The 22,129-nt window shown below is 42.6% G+C and overlaps 1 protein-coding gene across 1 annotated transcript; it reads right to left on the reverse strand.

The window, feature by feature from the left end:
- Positions 1 to 6,425: 6,425 nt before the first annotated feature.
- CPT2 (carnitine palmitoyltransferase 2) lies at positions 6,426 to 21,744 on the reverse strand. Its single transcript, XM_010951776.3, has 5 exons — positions 21,421 to 21,744; positions 14,218 to 14,298; positions 12,592 to 12,698; positions 7,860 to 9,164; positions 6,426 to 7,066 (listed from the first exon to the last, which is right to left on the reverse strand). The coding sequence occupies exons 1-5, from the start codon at positions 21,666 to 21,668 to the stop codon at positions 6,735 to 6,737; spliced, it is 2,073 nt and encodes a 690-aa protein (XP_010950078.2). The 5' UTR covers positions 21,669 to 21,744; the 3' UTR covers positions 6,426 to 6,734.
- Between the last annotated feature and the right edge of the window lie 385 nt (positions 21,745 to 22,129).

The following is a 22,129-nucleotide window of genomic DNA, read 5'->3' on the forward strand; positions in this document are numbered from 1 at the left end:
AAGGGCTCTCCAGCACTTGAGTGCACAGGCCAACCCAGGGGACCAAGGGTGTCAAGGCCATTGGTACAAAGGGCAGCTGAGCCTGGGACGATGCCATGAGCCCGTAGTCCTGAGCCAAAAGGTCGCATTGACCATCTTGGCTCTCACGTAATCCCAGGCATCTCTGTTAGCTGGTGTCACTTCATACTCCAGGGCTAGAAGGGACTTTGGAGGTCAGCAGTTCTGTCCTGGTATTAATCTATACAATCCCTGCCAGATGCACATCAGGTCTTTGCTCACTTGTTGTGGTGGGGGCAATCCTCTACTGTTAGGAGAATCCCTATGAAAATTCTTCCTTGTGCCAGATCAGTCTCTGTGCTCCCTGTAGCTCCTCCTGATGGTCCTGGTTTGTCCCCTCTGTGGTCACACTTCCGTGTTCTGCCCCTGGACAGCCCTGTAGAGATGTGAAGACAGTGGCCTCTGTGTCTCATGGGCCTAGTTCCCTGGGTCTTAAGATCCCCCTACACAGTGGACAGAGTTGTTTAGTGCACAGTTAGTCATGAGGGCAAGCCATGTCTTCACACCAGTGACTCCACCATGTGGAAAACCTGTTACAGGAGATCTTGTTCCTCCAGTGTTTTGCTGGAGTCTGGAATTCTTTGGAAGTAAAAATTACTCTCTTCATTTTCTGAATGGCCCACTGGGAACGGTCTACCTGCTTTAAGGTTTGTTGTGGGGCTCCAGGAAGGGGACCCTCAGATTGCAGGTAAAGCTGGACATGTCCAGGGATGGGGAAGAGGTGCCTACCTTGTCCCCTCTGCAGTCTGGCAGCTAAGTCACATGTCTTCTGGGTTCCCTGTGTTCCTGGCCCCTTGGCCTGTGCTTTCTGCACCTGACAGCCAGGCCTCTTTGGCCTCCCTCGGCCAGCAGCTCTGCCAACCCCCACCTGCTGGGAATGGTCCACTGCCCAGCCTGAAAGCAAACGAGGGGCCATGAGGCTGGGTAAGCAGCCTTTCTGGGTTTTAGTCTCCATACCAGCCAGTGTGTGTTACAAAAACAAGCACTAAAAGGATCAAGTTTTCTTTATATTGTAAATTATTTTCTCATCTTTCAGGAGGTAGAGGAACCCAAATAATCAGTAACAGATGGAAAACTAGGTTATGTCAATAAATGTAGAAAAAGTATTCAACAACAAACCATAGAAACCCTTAGCAAACTAGGAATAGAAAGGAACTACCCTTACCTCACAACGGATATCTACAGGAGGTTCAGAGCAAATGAAATATTTGAAGTATTCCATTCAAGATTGGGGTGAGATGAGGATAGCTGGATCACTCCCTTCATCATTGTGCTTGAGCTCCCCCTGTCCCCAGCACAATAAGACTGAAAAGAAAGAAGGTGAAAGGACTAGGAAGAAACAATTCACTTTTCACAGATTGTGATTTTTCCAAATTACCAACTCCAAAAGCACTAACAGGCATGGGATTTAGGGTTGATAAACAGAAATCAAATGCATTTCAGTACACTGGCAACACACAATGAAGAAAAAATACCATTTGCAATAGGAACAGCAACAAAATTACCCCCAAAAGTAACGTAATTAACTATATCAAAGATGTTCCTGACCGATCGATAGATTGGCCAAGATGGCAGGGTTAGAAGGACCCTGCTGTTAACCTCCTCTCATGAGTACACCAAAATCACAACTTTGTAAAACTATCATCCATGAAAAAGATTGAAACCTACCAGAAACGATCTATAAAAACATAAAGAAGGAACCACGGAAACTGGTAGTAGGGGTGGGCCCACAATATAGTCAAGGTGGGCGGCCCACAAACGGGAATAATTACATTGCAGAGGTTCTTCCCACAGGAGTTCCTGCACTGGGAAGACACGCCTGGGAGCATTTGGCCTTAAAGGCCAGAGGGGCTTGATTCTGGGACTCCTATAAGACTGGGGGAAATAGAGAAGTAGCTCTTATTAAAGGGCACACACAAAAAACCTAGGCAAAAGCAGTAATTTGGTAGGAGCCTGGGCCAGACCTATCTGCTGGTTTTGGAGAATTTTCTGGAGAAGTGGAGGGCAGCTGTGGCTCATCCTGGGACATAGATATTGGCAGCAGCCATTCTTGGGAGATCTTTCTACTGTATGGATGCTGGTACTGTTGGATACCAGTATAGAATCCTCCTTCTAGCTCTTTAGCACCAAGAGCTGGCCCTACCCACCAGCCTGTAGGCAACAGTGCTGGGATCTGCCCACCCCCACCCCCATCTCAGACCAAGCAACTAACTGGCAAGGACAGCCTCACTCATCAGAAGACAGGCTGCCTAAAGACCTTATGAGCCCACAGCTGCCCCTGGGCAGCCCTGTCCACCAGAGAGCCTAGGGCCCAGCTGCACACACCAGTGGGCAGGCATCAGTGCCAGAATTCCATGGGCCCCAATTCTGTCCTCCATGAAGCCTGCTCTAGCCTCTGGACCAGCCTCACACATCAGGGGGCAGACATTAGGTGCAAGAAAACTACAATCCCACAGTCTGCAGATCCAGTCTTCCCACAGCAGGCCAGACCTTTAACCCTGGGACCAGGTGGGTGGTGGGCCATGCCCATTAGCAGGCCAACAAAAACTTCAGGACACCCTGGACTTTATACCCAACTGTGTCAGGAACCCCTTCCCCCAGCAACCTGACACCAGTTCTGGGATCCCTGGGCCCTGCAACCAGACTCCAGGACACTTCTCTGCCTGATAGGCTGGCCCTAACCTCAGGACCTGGCTTCACCCACCTGTGGGCTGGCAACAGCCCCAGAGTCTTCTAGACCCTGACTCTGCCTACCAGTGAGCCAGCACTGGCCCTGGGGTGTCCTGGGGTTCTGCAGTCAGCAACCTCATGATCCAGCCTCGCCAAGCAGCAGCCAACACCCTCCATGCAAGGCAGGGTCTGGCAACCAACTGTACTGGGAGCTAACCAAGCCTACCAGACCACCTACATAGTCTGCTGCCAAACAGAAGGACCCTGCACAGCCTGCATAGTGGGTACCCCTGGAGTATGTGGCTCTGGTGACAAGAAGGGAGTGCACTGCTGGGATGCAAAGGATGTCTCCTACAGGAGGCCACTTCTCCAAGGTTGGGAAACATAACCAACCTACCAGACACATAGAAATAAAAACAGCAAGTTAGGCAAATGGGACAACAGAGGAACATGTTCTGAATAAAGGATCCCCTAGAAGAACTAAGTGAAGTGGAGATAGGCAGTCTACCCAGTGAAGAGTTCAGAGTAATGATTGTAAAGATGATCAAAGAACTCAAGAAAAGAATGGATGCACAGAGAGAGAAGTTAGAAGTTGTTAACAAAGAGTTAGGAAACATAAAGAACAACCAAACAGAGATAAAGAATACAATAGCTGAAAGGAAAAGTACACTAAAGGGAAGCAACAGTGGACTAAATGATACAGAGGAACGGATCAGTGAGCTGGAAGGCAGAGTAGTGGAAATCATTGGTGCTGAACAGAAAAAAAAAGAAATGAAAAGAAATGAGAATGGCTTAAGAGACCTCTGGAACAACATCAAGCATACTTACATTCACATTATAGGAATCCCAGAAAGAAAAAGAAAGGGTCAAAGAACATATCTGAAGACATAATAGCTGAAAACTTCCCTAATATGGGAAAGGAAACAGTCATCCAAGTCCAGGAAGCAGAGGGAGTCCCATCCAGGATTAACCCAGAGGGACACACCAAAATAAACTATAATTAAAATGCCAAAAATTAAAGAGAGAATATTAAAAAGCAAAAAGCAACAAATAACATGTAAGGGAGCTCCCATAAGCCTATAGTTGATTTTTCAGCAGAAACTTAGCAGGCCAGAAAGGAGTGGCATGATATATTTAAAGTGATTAAAGGGAAAAACTTACAACAAAGAATACTCTACCCAGCAAGGCTCTCATTCAGATTTGATGGAGAGATCAAAAGCTTTATTGACAAGCAAAAGCTAAAAGAGTTCAACACCACCAAGCCAGCTTTACAAGAAATGTCGAAGGAACTTCTCTAAGCAAAAAAGAACTAGAAACATGAAAATTATGAAAGAAAAAGCTCACTAGTAAAGGTAAACATACATTAAAGATAGGAAATCATCCACACACAAAGCTAGTAGGAAGGTTAAAAGAGAAAAGCCGTAAAATTGTCTCTATCCACAACAAGCAGTTAAGGGATATACATTAAAACAATTAGATATAAAATATGATCTCAAAAACAGTCATTGTGATGGGAGGAGAGTACAAATGCAGGGTTGTTAAAATGCATTTGAAATGAAGAGATCAGCAACAATCATGGATAGATAGATAGCATTATATAAACCTCATGGTAACCACAAACCAAAAGTCTATAATACACACATAAGATACACACATGAAAAAGGAATCCAAATATAGCACTAAAGATCATCATCAATCACAAGAGAAGAGAACAAAAGAAGGGGGGAAAAGACCTACAAAAAAAAAACCAATTAACAAAATAACAAGAACATACATATCAATAATTACTTTAAATGTAAATGGACTAAATGCTCCAATCAAAGACACAGAGTGGCTGAATGGATACAAAAACAAAACCTGTATATATGCTGCCTACAAGAGACTTATGTCAGATCTAAAGACCTACACTGACTGAAAGTGAGGGGATGGAAAAAGTTATTCCATGCACATAGAAATCAAAAGAAAGCTGAGGTAGCAATACTTGTATCAGACAAAATAGACTTTAAAATAAAGACTGTTACAGGAGACAAAGAAAGACACTACACAATGATCAAGGGTTCAAGCCAAGAATAAGAAATAACAATTTTAAATATATATGCACCCAATTAGGAGCACCTAAAAACATAAAGCAAATATTAATGGACATAAAGAAAGAATTCATCAGTAACACAGTAACAGTAGAAGAAATTAACACCCCACTCACATCAATGGACAGATCATCCAGTCAGAAAATCAATAAACAAACACTGGCCTTAAATGACACATTAGATCAGATGAAATTAACTGATATATATAGAGCATTCCATCTGAAAGCAGCAGAATACACATTCTTTTCCAGTGCACATGAAACATTCTCCAGGATAGATCACCTGCTAGGTCACCAAAAATGTCTCAATGAATTTAAGAAAACTGAAATCATATCAAGCATCTTTTCTAACCACAATGCTATGAGACCAGAAATCAACTAGAGGGAAAAAAATGCAAAAAACACAAACACATAGAGGCTAAAAAATATGCTATTAAACAACCAATGGATCACTGAAGAAAACAAAAAGGAGATAAAAAAATACCTAGAGACAAGTGCAGACAAAACATGACTATTCAAAACCTGTAGCACACTGCAAAAGCAATTTTAAGAAGGAAGTTTATAGTAATACATGTTTACCTCAGGAAATAATAAAAATCTAAAACAACCTAACTTTTCGCCTAAAGAACAAGAAAAAGAAGAAAAAACAAAACCCAAAGTTAGTAGAAGAAAGGAAATCATAAAGATCAGAGCAGAAATAAATGAAGTAGAAACTTAAAAAAATAGAAAAGATCAATGAAACTAAGAGCTAGTTCTTTCAAAAGATAAACAAAATTGATAAACCTTTAGCCAGACTCATCGAGAAAAAAAGGGAGAGGGTCCAAATCAATAAAACCAGAAATGAAAAAAGGAGAAGTTACAACTGACACCACAGAAATACAAAAGATCATAAGAGAGTACTACAAACAACTATATGCCAATAAAATGGACAACCTAGAAGAAATGGACAAATTCTTAGAAATATACAACCTCTCAAGACCAAACCAGGAAGAAATAGAAAATGTGAATAGACCAATTACCAATACTAAAATTTAATCAGTAATTTTAAAACTCCCAACAAAAGTCCAAGACCAAATGGTTTCCCAGGTGAATTCCAACAAATATTTAAAGAATTAACACCCATCCTTCTCAAACTATTCCCAAGAACTGCAGAGGAAGAAACATTCCTGAACTCATTCTATGAGGCCAGCATCACCTTAATACCAAAACCAGACAAAGCTATCACACACACACAAAAAGAAACTGTCCAATATTACTAATGAGCATAGATGCAAAATTACATACCAATTATTAATCTTCATTTGGCTGGAAGAATAGGGAAACAGCACCCCCTAAATCCATGGGTCTAGTCTTTATTGCACAGGATTATCAGAATCAAGCAGAAGTTTATGCCTTAAAAAAATGAAGAGGATTTTTAAAGAAAGGACACCACAGGAGAGAGAAGCAAGTCTGCAGAAAAGATGAAAGAGCATTTCCGACCATCACCTGAAGAGCCAGGAGCCAGTGGGAACTTACTATTACCTGAACTTACTGAACTTAATGCTGGAAAGTTCTTTGGGATGAGGCAATTAGGTTAAAACAAAATAAACAAAAAAACCTACGAGGAACCACCTCCAAGCAAAAATGAAATTTTATTTCTGCTTCAACAATAAATATACCTAAGTTGTTTTCCAAATCTTACCTCCTGATCAAATGTCTTTAAAAGTGAAATTTCGTATTATCTTTAGTTGTGATCTGTCCCACTTGGAAATTAAATATTTATCTTTAAAACGAGTTTTAAAGCTCAAATCTTATAGCACTGAGCACTGGTGCTCAGGCACCTCATGATCAGTTTCATTAGTCACAGAATAGCACCCACTGGTTACAGAGGCCCCACTTTTCACGATGATGAAGCAGTGGAGGCTTTTCACCCACCCAGAAGCTAAGTTTTGATGGCTTTGCCTTCTAAGGCATCAAACATGTCTTCTAAGGCCTTCTCCACACACTGGAGAAACTCCCGGGCATTGCGGCCTGGGTAGGAGGAGACGTTGCAGCCTATCCAGTTGTCATGAACAGCATACCCAATGCCAAAACCATCAGAGACCACAGGCGCAAAGCCGCCGAGGTTCACTGCTGGGCTGTTCAGCGTGCTCGTGGACAAGATGTTGTGGTTTATCCGTCCGTATGCAGGGTCCAGGTACAGCTCCGGCAGTTTGATCCCTTTGGCTGTTGCCAAGTACCGCAGAGCAAACAAGTGTCGATCAAAGCCCTGGCCTGTCAGAGACAAGATGGAAAATCAGAGTCTCAGAATTTCAGAACTGAAAAGGACCTTAGTAAAATCTCCCACCCATGGTAGGAATACCCTTCACAGCATCCTTGAGAGTGGAAGAGGGGTCTGCCTCCCTCTGTATGCACACCTTCAGCTTACTAACCTCTGGAGTTCATTCTAGAATATTCCTTTTAAAAAAAGCCATGAACAGCTGAGCTAAAAATCATCCTAAAATGAAAATGATTTTTAAATTTCTGAAACTGAATCAGTTTAGTCAGTTAAGAAAAGTAGGCGGACAGCACACTACGGACTCAAACCCCAAGATAAAACCCCAAGTCCAAGTCAAGTGTAAAAAACAAGATTGAGTCAACGGAACAAAATGGAAAGGGTATTTGACCAGGGTTCTGATCTCAGCTTTACTGCTAATTTGCTGTGTGAGCCTGGGCCAGTGGCTTCAGTTTCCTAGGGGCCACAGGCTTAGAAATCCTACATTGTCAAAAGTGAGTTTGATGACCAGTAAATGATAGACAGCATGTGCCACAGCTGAAAGTGACCTTAAATGAGGGTGAAGTTGGATGCACTTCCCCATCCCTGCTTCAGAGCAGAGAATACTCTGATCTCTAGTGGCTAGTCTGGCTGTTCAGACTGCTTAAGGTAGAAAAAAATAATCATCAGTTGGCCAAAGGATTAAACCTAGTGAAGGGGTGGAAATCTGATGTGGAGCAGAATATTACTGAGGCTTACCCCCAGCTCTGAGGGCAACAAAGCCCAAGGGCATGCTCCCCACCCCCGCCTCACCCATCGCTGCTTCCTTGGTCAGCTGGCTGTGGTACTTGGCGCACTGGGCCATCATCTGCTGAAGCTCTCCAGCGCTGTGCTTGGAGGGCTCCCTGACAAAGGCCTCAGAGCATCTCTTTGTGAAGATGGAGGCCGGGCGGATGGTCTCGGTGCGGCCATGCTTGAATGCTGCTGTGCTACAGGACTCATAGGTGGCCACTGTCTGCCCATACTGCCGCAGAAAGGCCATCTGGAAGGCCAGCTGAGCTACTGAGTCAGGGCTCAGCTTCTGCTTTTTCAAGAATTCTTTGCCTCCTCTCTGAAACTGGATGCAGTCAATGGTGAGAGTTTTCATGGTGGCATCAAACTTTTCCTTAGCAACACTAATGCCAGACTTTAAAGCATCATTCAGCTTGAAGTGGAGTTTCTGTACGGCAACAGAAGAATCAGTGCTGGCCGGCTGGCTCTGTGGAGTGACAGCAGGGGCCTGAGTGCTGTCTTTAAATACTTCATTAAAAAACCTGAGCACTGCAACTCCATCGCCCCAAGCATGCTCAAAGTGGACCGCGGCAGTGCCGTCCTTGGCTATAATGAGGTTAAAGGATTTATCAAACCAACGGTTTGTGCCGTCACCATGCAGCATGTTGTGGGACAAGTGGACAAGGTCCTTAATGGGGAAGTCATCCAGGCAGAGACAGAACACAGCAGAGTCCACTTTCCTCAGGGTCTCCTCATTGCCACTACTCACCAGCTTCTGCCTGAGCTCTGCCCAGATGTCCCGATTCTCAGTGGTCAGGTACGCCAGTGGGAACTCAGGGGCCAGGCTGTTGTCTGAGAGAATGTACTTCAGATGAGCCTGGATTTCAGAGGCGCTCACAATGTTCTCATCTTGATCTAGGACATCAAAGACATAGAAATGTCCTTTTCTTAGGACCAGGAGGTGCCTGGCCTTGTCATCGGTGAAGAGCTCATCTTGACTGGGTCTGGGTAAACGAGTTGAATTGAAAAGCCGAAAATACTGGGACATATCCAGGGGATATGCATTGACCAAGTAGGCACCGTACCAGGACAGAGAGGAAGGCACAAAGCGTATGAGTCTCTTGAAGGTATCAGTGTCACTTTTGACAGGGTTCAAGTGGAATATTTCTGGCTCCAAAAGGTTCGCTCGAAGAGTCTTCAGAAACCGCATGGCAGAAACAGTCATGTTGGTTGCCCGGGTGAGCTGGTCATTGTACTCAGACTTTGGGTCAGGGTTGAATGCCACAAATGGGTTAAAGTTTAGGACAATGGGGTCTCGAGCAGCTAAGTACATATCAAACCAGGGGCCTAAAAAATAAAAATTTTAAAAGAAAAACATAAAGAGTTAATGTAGTCCCTAAAAATAAAATTTGAGAAAGAAAAAAAAGAAATCAAACATATGCAAAAGAAATGGCATTAACCTCCAGAGGGTGGAATTTTCTGATTATTTTTTGCTCTGCAATAACTCACGCAATATAAATGGTGAACGGGATCATACAATATGTGGTCTTTTACATCTGATTTCTATCACAATAATGTTTTTGAGGTTCATCCATGTTATAGCATGTATTAGTTCTTCATTTCTTTATTTGCTGAATAACATTCCATTATACAGCTATACCACATTTTGTTTACCCATTCATCTGTAGATGAACATCTGGGTTGTTTCCACTTTTTGGTTATTATGAATGATGCTGGGTCGCACAAGTTTTTGTATGGACGTAAGTTCTCAGTTCTCTTGGGGATAGAGTTAGGAGTGGAATTGCTAGGTCATGTGGTAAGCCTACATTTAACCTTTTAGGGAACTGCCAGGGTGTCTTCCACAGTGGCTGCACCATTACCAGCAGCAGTGTACAAGAGCTCCAATTTCTCCACATCCTCGGCAACATCTGTGATTGTTACTGTCTTATTTGGTTGGAGCCATTCTGGTGGGTAACCATCATTGTGGGTTTAATTTGCATTTCCCTAATGTTTATTAATTGTTTTTTTTCCCTCATTCTATTTCCTTTCTTGACACTTAAAGGAATAAAAAACAGTAACACTTCACTTGCATTCATGCTTTAACAGAGTAATTGTTAATTTCTACCCCATCTGCTTAGGTTTCTCTTGCTTCATCTCCTTTCAGGGACGACATTCGTACAGAACTGTCTCCATAATATGGGGAAGTCTTCACCATCATTCTGTGTACCATGCACATTCCTGCACTCCCTCTTTTAGGAAATGCTTGAAAAGCAATTAGAAATAACTATCAGTGTGTGGGAACCACTCAAACTAGCCCTCTGTATTCCTGTGGACATTTTGCTTGTCAAAATTCCAGAAATTTTATCAGAAAATGTGCCTTCAAGAGAAGTTCCTGCTATGGTTAGCAAGCATGGGTGAACTCTATAAATTAGGGATACTTTCCATGGAGGAAATATTTTTTACACGCAAAGTGTTGAGGAAAGGATTAATGGACACAAACTTATCTACAATTCATTTGTTGGTCCATTCATTCCACTTCATTCCTTGATCACTGCTGTGCTGGGCCCCTGGCCCAGGGGATACAGAGAGGAATAGCACATGGACTTTGACTCAGAAGAACTCTCGTGAAGGAGACAAAGAGAATCAAAACATAATACACAGCACTAAAATGGGGGTAAGATATATCTGATGAAAGAAGGCATGAATTTATGCTTCTGATCCCTTCAGTAAAAGAACTTTAAAGAGACATAAACCAATAAGGCAAAGAGAATGAGAAAGGAGGAAAAAGCGAATACTGGAAACTGGAAAGCATCCAGGCAACTGGTAATGACTAAAGCCAACTCAAGAAAGCCGACCCTAAGATGGCAGCAGAGAAAGCCAAGAAATAATATGAGTTACACAGCAGAACCCCCGGAGGGCTCAGGAATTGGCAGCCTAGATATATCTAAATAAAGGGCTGTTTAATTAGACCCCCCACCCTCATCTGACAGATTCCCTCCCCACTCCAGTAGAAGACTTGCTATTCACTAGAAAAAGTAAATTGGGAGACACAAGTCACAGATCTCAAGCTTTCTTCCCTTACCCAACTCCTACCACAGCAGCAACCAGGAAAATACCTTTTGGCAGTTTACAGGGAGTCTAACCCAAAGACACTAACATTAGGGGCACCCGAGGACATGGTTTAGCCAGGTCACATTACGGCGAAGCTGTGACTGACAAGCCCACCCTCATCCACAGAGCTTCCCACAGCTTTTAAATCTCATTCATCTCTGAGACAACAAAGAAAGATTATGAAACATCTGAAGAAAGAAGAGGCAAAACAAACAGGAAAAAAGCAACTTGGAGAGTCTATGAAGATGAGAACTTAAAAGAAAGTTCCCAGATAAATTATCAAGCATATAGGAAGCAACAGAAGGTATAAGATAATTATTAACTTCAGAGAATATAAAGTTTGTATGGGAAAGAAAAAACAATCCCACTGTGCTGCATGACTCAGCTGACAGTAGTGTTTACATGATCATAACTGTAAATAAATACTGGGTATTGAGCTAACTCAAGTTACAAATAACTATACTGTGACAATGAGGGGATAGGAAGTGTGCATGACACCAGGTATGTGGTGAGGACGTAAGAGACTGCTAAATCCTTATCTTCTATAGTGAGAGGTCAATAGATAATGCCTAAAACTAAAAAAGTTAAGATGTATCAATATAAGCAAGTAATATAGAGAATGGAGGGAAATGTGAAGTGAGAAATTAGGGAAAGATCAGGAAATTGCTGTTTCTCCAAACAAGTCTGAGAGAACTATTTGATTCTTTAAACTATATGCATGCATAACCTTATTAAAATATAAACTAAGTTAAAAGAAGTGGGAACAGAGGTGGAAGTTCCATCCAATTCTGAATGGAAAGGGGGAAGGACTAAAAAGTTTCACAGAAAAATCATCCTACCTGGATCTTTTCTTTTTATCGAGATGTAACTGACATATAACATTATATTAGTTTCAGGTGTACAACATGATTTGATACTTATATATATTGCAAAATGGTCACTACAGTAAGTCTAGTTGACGTCCATCACCATATATAGTTACACAATCTTTTTTCTTGTGATGAGAACTTGTAAGATCTATACTCACAGCAACATTCAAATATACAATACAGTATTGTTAACTACAGTCACCAGGTTGTACATCATATCCCCAGGACTTACTTATTTTATAACTAGAAGTTTGTACCTTTCGAGTCCTTCAACCATTTCACCCACGCCCTCTCTACTCCCTACCTCTGACAACCATATTACCTGAGTCTTAAAGGAAGAATTTGCCAGGTAAAAAATGGTAGTGGATGGATAAAGCAAAGAAGAATGAAAGGCTGAGGGAAGGAGTTGTTCAGTTTTGCTGAAGCATGAGTGTGTTGGGAGAATACTAAAACACTGGCTGGAGGGGGCAGTTGGGTCAGATCGTGGAGGACCTAGAATGATACACACAGGACACAGGACTAAATCCTGCATCCTTTTCAGACAACTGATGATTAGGTTCTGTCTTGATCCTACCTACAGAGCAGGCAAGCCATTGCTCTGGAGCATGGACTCCAGTCAATACCTCACGGAGGAGGAGCTCACTCAGCCTTAACGTTTATCTCAGGAAGAGAGGATGAGACATGACTCAATGCTGGTTTCACCAGAAATAATTCTCAGACCAAAACAGAAGATGCCATACTTTCCATTATGGGGGGCTCTGGGAAACATCACGCCCACAGCCCTGCCTACGCACCTGAGATGTAGCTCGTGTGTTTATTCTGCTTGTCCTGAGCGACCAGCTGCTCATGCAGTTCTTTTCCAATCCCATTTGCAAAACTCTTACAAAATTGTTCTGTTTTCCTGAAATGCTCAAGAAAAGATAGAATCAAACCATGGCAGGGAATACACGCTTTTTAGATTCATGGCCAAGGACTCACACACAGAGCTTTGGGTCCCCAGTAGCATATCCCTAGAACCTGGGACAGAGATCAGAAAGTACCTCTGGTCAGAAGAACAGGAATCAATCTAAAACCGGTAAGTCTAGGATATCTTCTTAAAATGATTGGGAAAATGAATCCACATCTCATAAAACAATGTGTAATCTAAGAGACAGCCTGGTATGGAGAAAAGAATGTAAGCTTTGGAGTCAAAAAGAGCTAATTTTAAATTCTAGCTCTGTTATTTTCAAACTGTGTGATCTTGGATAAGTTACTTGATCTCTGAGTCTCAGTTTCTTTATATTAAAATAGAGATAATATACCTTACGTGATTTTAAAAATATTTATATAGCTAAGGATTTAGGATTATCTGAAACAGTACTTAGTAACAGGTAGCGATTAAATCATTACCATGTCATGAGAAGCTTCAAGTGACTAATATGGGATATTTAAAAGCAGAGGACTACATTATGAATAGTTCATCTGTTTTTTTCCATCACTGTCCAGAGAAGGACTCTGTGATTCTATGACAATGCCAGTTATTTGCACAACAAATTCTCATTGTGTGAAAAGAGTACTACACCAGGATACAAGAGCTTGATAGAATCCACTTTGTGATAATATCCAATATTATTTTCCAATTCCATGCTGAGTTAGTTTCCTAGGACTGCCACAACAAAGTACTACAGACTGGATGGCTTAAAACAATAGAAATGTATTCTATCACGGCTCTGGAGGCTAGAAGTACAGAATTAAGGTGTTGACAAGACCATATTCTCTCTGAAGACTCTAGGGGAGATCTTATTCCAGGCCTTTCTCTTAGCTTCTGGTGTTACCAGGTGTCCTTGGCATTCCTTGGCTTGTTGTCACACACCAATCTGCCTGATCTTCACACGGCTGTCTCTTGTCTTCTTGTAAGTACACCTGTCATAATGGATTAAGGACCTACCCCACTCTAGGATGACCTCATCTTAACTAATTACATCTGCAGCTACCTTATTTCCATATAAGGTCACATACTGAGGTTCTGAGAAGGCAACGAATTTGGGGGGGCATACTATCCAACCCAGTACATATGCTCACCAAGCAGACTTCTGGTCTGTCATATGCTCTCCTCGTGAACTCCCATACCAAGAGCACATGCCCTCTGCAAATGACCAGTATCAGCTAGCCTACCAGGTAGCACCTGCCAAGACAATACAAATTTGGCATTCTGGCTGATAAACCATTGCCTATTGAGTCTAGTTAAAGAGATTCTCACCTCAGCGCTTGGTCAGTTGTTCATGAGTGAAAACCTATCTCCTGAATTTACAAATGAAAGACTCGGTCGTAGGTGCCTGGTGACCCAATCAAATCAGATACTTCCTGAAGCTTGATCCACCACCACTTGCCAGCCTCTCTTAAACCACCCAACCATGGTCATTCCATTGCTCAGCATTTACCTGAACTGGTCATCGTCCAAGAGAGGCTTCTGTGCACTGAGGTATCGCCTAATGGTGTCTTCAAGTTTGGGAATAGGCAGCCTGGGAAGAAAGCAAAAACAGTGTAAACGTGACAATATGTGGGAGAGGTTAATTAGCTTCCCAGCCCAAACTAATAAATAATTACTGGATAATTAAGTTCCTTCCCCAAAACCAACAAAGGGAAGCCACTGACAAATGAGAATAGATGCATTTAGTTATCAGTGAATAGATGAAGTATCAATGGTAGCTCTGTTTTTAAGTAAAATGATAATTTTTAAATGTATTAATGATGAATTTCATATGCTAAATTAGGAAATAAACTAGCAGATTTAAAATGGGGAAGCAGAAGCTACCCAAGGCATTCCTGTTTGCTGGACACAGTTCTAACACCTGTGCTAACCCTGTATTGACACTGATTTTAATTCTACCCCTAGTTGGAACAACTGTCTTTTTTTCCCCTAAGATGATAAAAAAAAAAAGTTCTATTTTTAAGTTTTCTGTTGTATTTTATGACAGAGAATAACACAAAATGGAAGCACAGGTCTGTCTGCAAGCCAGCCAACCATGGGATCAACCAGCAAGCCATGCCCAGCCCACCAGAAGTCCTATGAGGAAGACCCAGACCTTCCTCTGTGCTTCGTCATCATTCTCTACCAGTGGATTCCCAAGCACAGCTCTGGTGATGAAGTTACTGGTCGACAGTGAAATGAAAACACATGGGCAGTATAGTGAGGTATACTTTCTTTTTCATGTTAATGATTTTATTGAAAGACATATTCCCTAGTACCAAAACTTAATCAGAATGTTATGTTACCTCTGCCAACTCAAAGTTAACACATTGAAAATATCTAAATATAGCAGCCATTTAGGAAAACCAAAAAGTTATCCATAACATAGTATAAAACCTTACTCTAAGACATGTTCTTCAGTTTATTTTTCAATGTATGTTTACCCAAAACATGATGTCAAAAATAAATCTGAATTATTTACAGCCATCATGGACTTAGGCTGCGCTGAGTAACCACTCAGAACACTTTCACACTGCAGATCTCCTTACATTCGTGAACTTCCACAGAAAATCCCCAACCGACCCCAGCTGAATTCATAATTACAAAGTTACCTGCTTACCTTTCTCAAGACTTTATTTTGATACAATAGGGACATAAATGAACATTAACCTTTTTAAAAAAATTCTAAATTAGAAGCAACGGCAGTTTTATAAAGACAGTCCTTATTTAAAAGCTTCTGGGGTATTAACTCTAGCCTGAACTTCCTTTACTGGAGTAGAGCAAGCTTTCAGAGTGATTATTTATTTTGGAGTTGTTAATACAATAGAAAGTGAATTTTCTCAATAGAACTAAATTAAGGCAGTATAAATTCTATATAAAAATTTTCATCACAGATGTAAAAGTCACTTGTTTTCTATAAAATATTAACAATAACTTAACAAATGTACTAAGCTTACCAAGTCTTTTTTTTTTGCCTTACATAACATACCCTCAGCGTAAATGTCAAATAACAATACAACCCATATGACTGGGATTATCTGATACTTGCAGGTGACGGCCATGGTTATGAAGTTATTGGTTCACATGTGGATAGTACAGTGAGCTTTTCACAAAGCTAAATTCTCTTAAATGAAAAATCTGTCCTTAATTCTGAGATTGTCCCCCTCCCCTCCCTTTTTTTGGATGGCAGTCATAAAAGGTCTTTCTTTTATGTTGATAACATAATTTTGTTGATAATGTTGATAACAATATTTTCCCATATAATTTTACTGATCTGTGAAATCCAAAAGTATAAGAACTACTGACAGTGAAAAGAGAATGAGATTTAGAATCAGATTTAGGCTTAAATCCCAGCTCTGTCACTCAATCTCTAGTGATATGGTTATGGGTTGCAAATTAACTGTTGTCTCTCAGACTCCATCTTCTGCCTATGAGTTGGAAAGAAGAACTGCCTCACAGACAGACAAAGATAAATTGTAAGCACAGGGAATATAACCAATAATTTATAATATGTATAAATTGAGTATAATCTTTAAAAATTGTCAATCACTATGTTGTACACCTGAAACTTATATTGTAAATCAACTATACCTCAACTTTAAAAAGTGTGAATTTTATGGCATGTGAATTTGATAAAGCTATTAAAATTGTTTTTACCAAGTCACTTTTCAATTCTGGTGATCAATTTTTTCCTCAGTAAGATGAAGGATCTAAAAAAGACAGTTTCTAAGGCTCCTTTACAGTCTGTGACTGCAACCTCAGAAACCCAGGCGATTCCTCCCCTTGTAGAGCAGCAGACCTTCACAACAGTGAAGAGGGCAGACTCTGGCTTCACAGCTCTGTGACTCTGGGCACGCTGCCCATCCTGGACCTCATTTTCATCATCTATAAAATGGGATGATATTAATATGTACTCCTAGGGTTCTGTGCAGATTACATGAGCCAATGCAAGTCACTGACTCACAATAGTGCCTGGCACATAGTAAGCACTCAATAAATAATAGGTTTTATTACCTACTCAGTCATCAAGTCCTGTAGATCCCAATTCTGCCACTAGACCGTTCACAACGCTAGAGAACTAGCTCATCATCTCTCTGTCAGCGCCCAGCACAGGGTTTAACCATTTCTGTTGTTTTGCCTGCTCCCGTCCTTTCTCACTTCTGGTAACAGCACCTCCTCCTATTCAAGTCCCTGCGGTTCAGGTGGAGCTCACTACACGCCCAGCTCCCATGGATGGGCTTACAGCTTACTGGTTCAGAACCAATAAGACCCAGTAAGAACCTATAAGACTTAATTACAGGGTTTGTTTTTTTTTAACTGTTAGGACAAGGGAATCTCTGATAGCTGGATCACTAAGAGATTAGTGTGACCGCCACTTTGTCACCATGAGGAGAGAACCTACTTGAGAATGGAGTCACACAAATGACGAGCTGAGTGGAAAGGCAAAACAGAGTCTTGATGACATCATTTGGTCCCCTTAATCCAACCTGGATTTTTCAGGTCTGTTGGCCTAAGCCAGTTTAACTTGGGTTTCTATAGCTTGCTCCCACAAAGGCCCTTACTGTGGCCTTTTCAGTGTTTACTTACAGTCAGCATTTATTCTCTACTCTTTAGAAATCAAGCTGCAAGGTCACCTCCAGTCTCTTTGCACTACCCTTTCTCCACAGTTCCTCAAAGAAAACCCAAAGTGGGTTCATATGCTCACCTATAGCTCCTTGAGCTCCTTGAGATATAATTCACCAGATGCCTTAAAAGAGGTAGAGCCAGGGCCTTTGAAAGATTCCTGGTAGGTCCATTTAAACCATGGGGGTTCTCCTTCCCAACCCTCTAGCTAAGAACCCTACCCCCATCTAAACAGCATCTGCTAAAATAAAGATGGAAGAAAAGTTATCACTACCCAGATTTATCTCCTGTGTAAGTGATTCTATCATTACTCAGTCAGTCTCCAAGCAGTAGACATTTACTGTTCTCCCTGCAAGAATACAGCTATAAAACACAGCTTTCGTATTTTTATGCAATCTAGTTCTTATTTAGATAAAATCATTCTGGATATCAAGACAATCTGCAGAACATGCCTTTCGGGCCCAGAACATTACTGTTTCTACCTGTTATCCTCCACACCCTGGAAACTCTGGCCTCACCTGCCTCCTAGGTGAATTCTAGAAAAGATGTCTATTATGTCTTGAATACCAGTTATCATCTAAAGTTAAGAGAGGTTAGAAGAGAAACAACAGATAATTGACAATTACTGCAGATCAACCATAGGCCTAAAATAATGACCCAGTATTATTTTTTTTTTAAAGATGCAATGCCCCTTCCCTGCCCTGGCCAACACACACACACACACACACACACACACACACACACACACACACACACTCACTCACTCACTCACTCACTCCAGTTCTAATAACTTAGGGCCCAAATGGTGATTCTTTTTTTTTTTAATTTTTAAAATTTATTTATTAATTGTTTTAATTTTTTTGAGGGGGAGGTAACCAAATGGTGATTCTTTACTTTGGGCTGGACCTACCATCAACTTCTCAACATGTCTAGAAATGCATTTTTTTTGGCTTCTGTTACTTAGCATGTGCTGTTCTATTCTTCCTTCACCCCTCTCACCTGGTGGTCTTCAAAATCCAACTCAAATGTCACCCCTTCTCTGAATCTTTCTTACTCTCCCAGGCACTAAGTCACTCCCATCCCCACACTTATACAACACAATATGCAACAAATGTCTGTTTAAGGTAGTTACAGTACTTGTGAATACATACTGAGTACTTACCATGTGCCTGGCTTTGTGCTAAGTGCATTATATCAGGGTATTTAATTCTAACAACCCTGAGAGGAAGGTATTATTAGCATCCCCATTTTTAGTTTAGATGATTTGCTCACAGCCATGCAGCTAGTAAAAAGCAGAGCTGGATTAAAAATCAAATCTGTCTCCTGTCTCATGATTGTAACCACTATGAGATGCTGCTTCCCACTTAACCATTATATCATAACTATCTGTTTACCAGTCATATCTCCCCCACTATTTAGTAAGCTCCTCATCATGACTGACTGGTCTCCAAATCCATAAATGTTTATCAGATTAATAACATGAATGTGTAGGTCTGGCAGATCCATGCTTTGTCTCCCTGGGACTTACAGTTTTACATTCTGAGGTTAATGGTTCAGTGTATATAAATATATAAATATAATCCTTAAAAAAAAACCCACCTAACTGAAATGTACACCTAAAAATAGTTTAAAAGGTAAATTTTATGTTATGTATATTGACCATGCTAAAAAAGAGCAAAGAAAAAATATAACATCTAAAAGCCAAGCAAATGATAGTACAAAGGTTCCTAGAGGAAAGCAAGTCCAAAGTCACTTGGTTAAAGACAGTGATATGACAGGAAAAGGAAGAGGGAAGAGGTGAAGGGAGACCCAGCTGGACCAGGTAATACTAAAGGAATAGTCCTTCCCATGCCAACTGCTAACGACTGTTCCCTATTTTGGCATCTTACCTCACTCTAACCTCCCAACAGCCCCGTGAACTCTGTTCTGCTCCTACTACACAAGTAAGAACTAGAGCTCAAAGAAGTTCCCTGGATTGCCTTAAGTTACAGAGTATCATATCTGGAATGTGAAACTAAATTCTACCAGATTTCAAAGCCAGGACTTTTCACCTAGTGTGACAAAAAAATGAGTGTGAAAGATAATACACTTTACCTCTCTAGACTCTCGGAGATAAAAGGAATCTCATCTAACCCCCAACTTGGAGCTGAGGTCGTGGTAGACTAGGTGGAAGATGTCCTTTAAACTTACACGTGGATGATAAGTGTTACTGTTTGAAGCTCCAAGATATTTGTGCTGTGAATTGGAGGAAATGATCTTAAATATTCTTCCCAGCTTTCCAATTCTAAAATGGAGAAAATCCCTCTGATCCTAAACCTGGGGTGGGACCTGGGCCTGTCTGGAAGTTAAAGGCCATCTGACGCTGGGCTTGGCAAAGGAAGACAGGCTCTGTCACTCCTCACCTTTCCCCGACATACTGGCTCAGCTCACACCCAGGCTGTCAAAGCTTATCCCACTGGCACAGAGACTTTTTTTCTCCTCCCCGTCTTCCTGCCAAATTTATTTTTATTTATTTATTTTTGAGTACAGGTAGATTTATTTAGAGAGATACATACTGCATAGGGTGTAGGCTGTTTCAAAAGGCAAAAGAAAGGCCACGAGGTGTGGGGGTTGGGTGCTCGGGTTAAAGTAAAAGTCGGTACACACTCCACAGACAGAGTGCGGGGCCGTCTCCAAAGAGGAGGGAGCAACAGAGGAGGGAGCAAGGGAGGAGGCCCCTCCTGCCAAATTTAAACATTGAGACTGGGACTAGATAATCTTATGTTAGTTCATTTTAGATGTCTGCCCATTATAGTTTCACAGGAATCACCCCAGATGATATTCTTGAGAGGGTGGGGGTGGGCAGTGATGACAGTGGGTTAAGGGTTTCCTGAATGTAGAGGAAAAAAGGCAACCTAGTAGCTGGGGGTGCTGCCTGTGACAACCTTGGTTCTCTTCATGGGGTGGGGAGAGCTGGTCTCCAGTCCCTGGACTGGCAGATCCCTGATGGCAGCTTGGTTAGAAAGGAAGTAAAAAGGGTCTTTGAAACAAATTTGGAACTTGACACCAGGAACTAACTGGTGAGTAGCTCAAGAAGTTAAAGTCTGATTTTAGAGGATGAAGGAATTGGGGAAAATTTTTAATATTGGAGGAGATTTGGCAGCTTAGATTAAGGCTGGGAGTTCAAAGACTGGGAAAACTGGAAACTGAATTAAAGAAAATACTGGGTGAGGGAAAGAGAGGAAGATTTACTGGGGCTGTGTTAACAGGGGAAGTAGATTCTGGGAGAAGTGTTTGAAGGTCGGGGGAGTAGCGATAGTGAGAAGGCATAGATAGAATTTGGGTGGGCCCTGGCTCTAACGTGAATAAGATAAGATTTTGAGAGTACTGAAGGTGGGGTCTAGGATTCTGCGAGGGTGGGCTGAAGTTGCAGGGGGTAAAGTGGGTTAGGGAGGATATTTTGAGGGAGGAAGGAGAGGGAAGTGTTGAGGAAGGTTTGGTAGGGGTGAAAGGTTTCCAGGTGAGGACCGCTAGGGGGAAAAGCAGGGCGCTAAAATAGAAGAGTCCTGGAGGCACAGGGAGTGCAGCCGAGGGTTCTGAGTAACAGGCGTGGAGAAGGTGGAGTGCTGGGAGAAGCTGAGGGGGACTAACTATTAATGACCAGGAACTGGCCGTATTCTGGGAAGGAATGTGGGGGACACCCTAGTTAAGGGGTAAGGACAGTGTTGGAGATATGCAAGTTGGACATTTTTCAGGGAGAAAGGTGAGGGACAATTAGGTATCTGATTGGAAGCTGGGTTATCGGAGGAATTTGAGAAGAGTTTGAGAGAAAATCTGAGAGAACAAAGCGGGGGAGTAGGGGGTGGGGTAGAGTTCTGAAGAGAATTTGAGCGTTCTGAAGTTCCTGTGCCAGGAGATCCCGCAAGTCACAGGATTTTCAGACTGGAGGATGCGGCAGCGTCCGGGGTCGGAGTTTGGGGCGGAAGAGGGTCAGTAGGAGAGCCGTGAGTGACTGAGGTTGGGGCCGATCCCGGCTGGCGGTGGGAGGCGGGGACCGGGAGGCCGGGCTCACCTGGGCAGACTGTCCTGGTAGTGCATAGTGGGCACGATGCTGCGCTGCAGGTACTGGCCGGGCTCGAAGCCGGCACTCAGGGGCCGACAGGAGGCTCCCCGGCCAACGGCAGGGCTCCGGGGCCAGGCGCACAGCAGCAGGCGGGCCACCATCGTCCCGGAAGGCGGCGGCAGCGAGAACGCGGAGGATGGGAAGCTGTGGCGTACAGAGACCCAGGACGCTGCCCTCAGTGTTCCGGGGCGCAGCATCCGGGACGCGGGATCAGTCGGTGCTCGTCCGCGGACCACTTCCGGCCACGGCCCAGTCCACGGAAGGCCCAACCCACGGAATGGCCCGCCCACAGACGAAGCCCCGCCCACACAAGCCCTGCCCGCCTCTCGGAGGGTCCAGCCCACCGCCTGGCGGGCAGGGCTGCTGCCTCCCGGCTGGGCTGGCCTCCCTCCTACTCTCCTGGCGGCGGGAAACGGACCTCTGAAGCCACTCCTTTCTCCTGTTGTGGAGCAAGTTAGAAACTGAAACTGAAGCAAAAGAAAAGCCGAAAAAAGCTTTTGGAATCTGATAGCCTTGATCCAGGCTCTGTCCCTGGGATATAGTGGGAAAAAATTTTAAACCTCTGTTTCCTCATCTGAGAAATAGGGGTTATCATCATTGCCATCTAGGAACGCACCTCTCAGGTTCCTAGATAGGAAACGAGATCACTTGGTATATA

The sequence above is a fragment of the Camelus bactrianus genome, chromosome 13 (assembly GCF_048773025.1).
Source record: "Camelus bactrianus isolate YW-2024 breed Bactrian camel chromosome 13, ASM4877302v1, whole genome shotgun sequence".
NCBI classification, from domain to species: domain Eukaryota; kingdom Metazoa; phylum Chordata; class Mammalia; order Artiodactyla; family Camelidae; genus Camelus; species Camelus bactrianus.

Excerpts from the sequence above, each read along its gene's own strand:
- CPT2 (XM_010951776.3), bottom strand. The coding sequence starts at position 21,668 with ATGCTGCGCCCCGGAACACTGAGGGCAGCGTCCTGGGTCTCTGTACGC. Across the intron at positions 9,165-12,591 it reads ACACACGAGCTACATCTCAG|GCCCCTGGTTTGATATGTAC; the intron begins GTGCGTAGGCAG and ends TTTATTTTTTAG. Across the intron at positions 7,067-7,859 it reads GACCAAGGAAGCAGCGATGG|GCCAGGGCTTTGATCGACAC; the intron begins GTGAGGCGGGGG and ends TGTCTCTGACAG.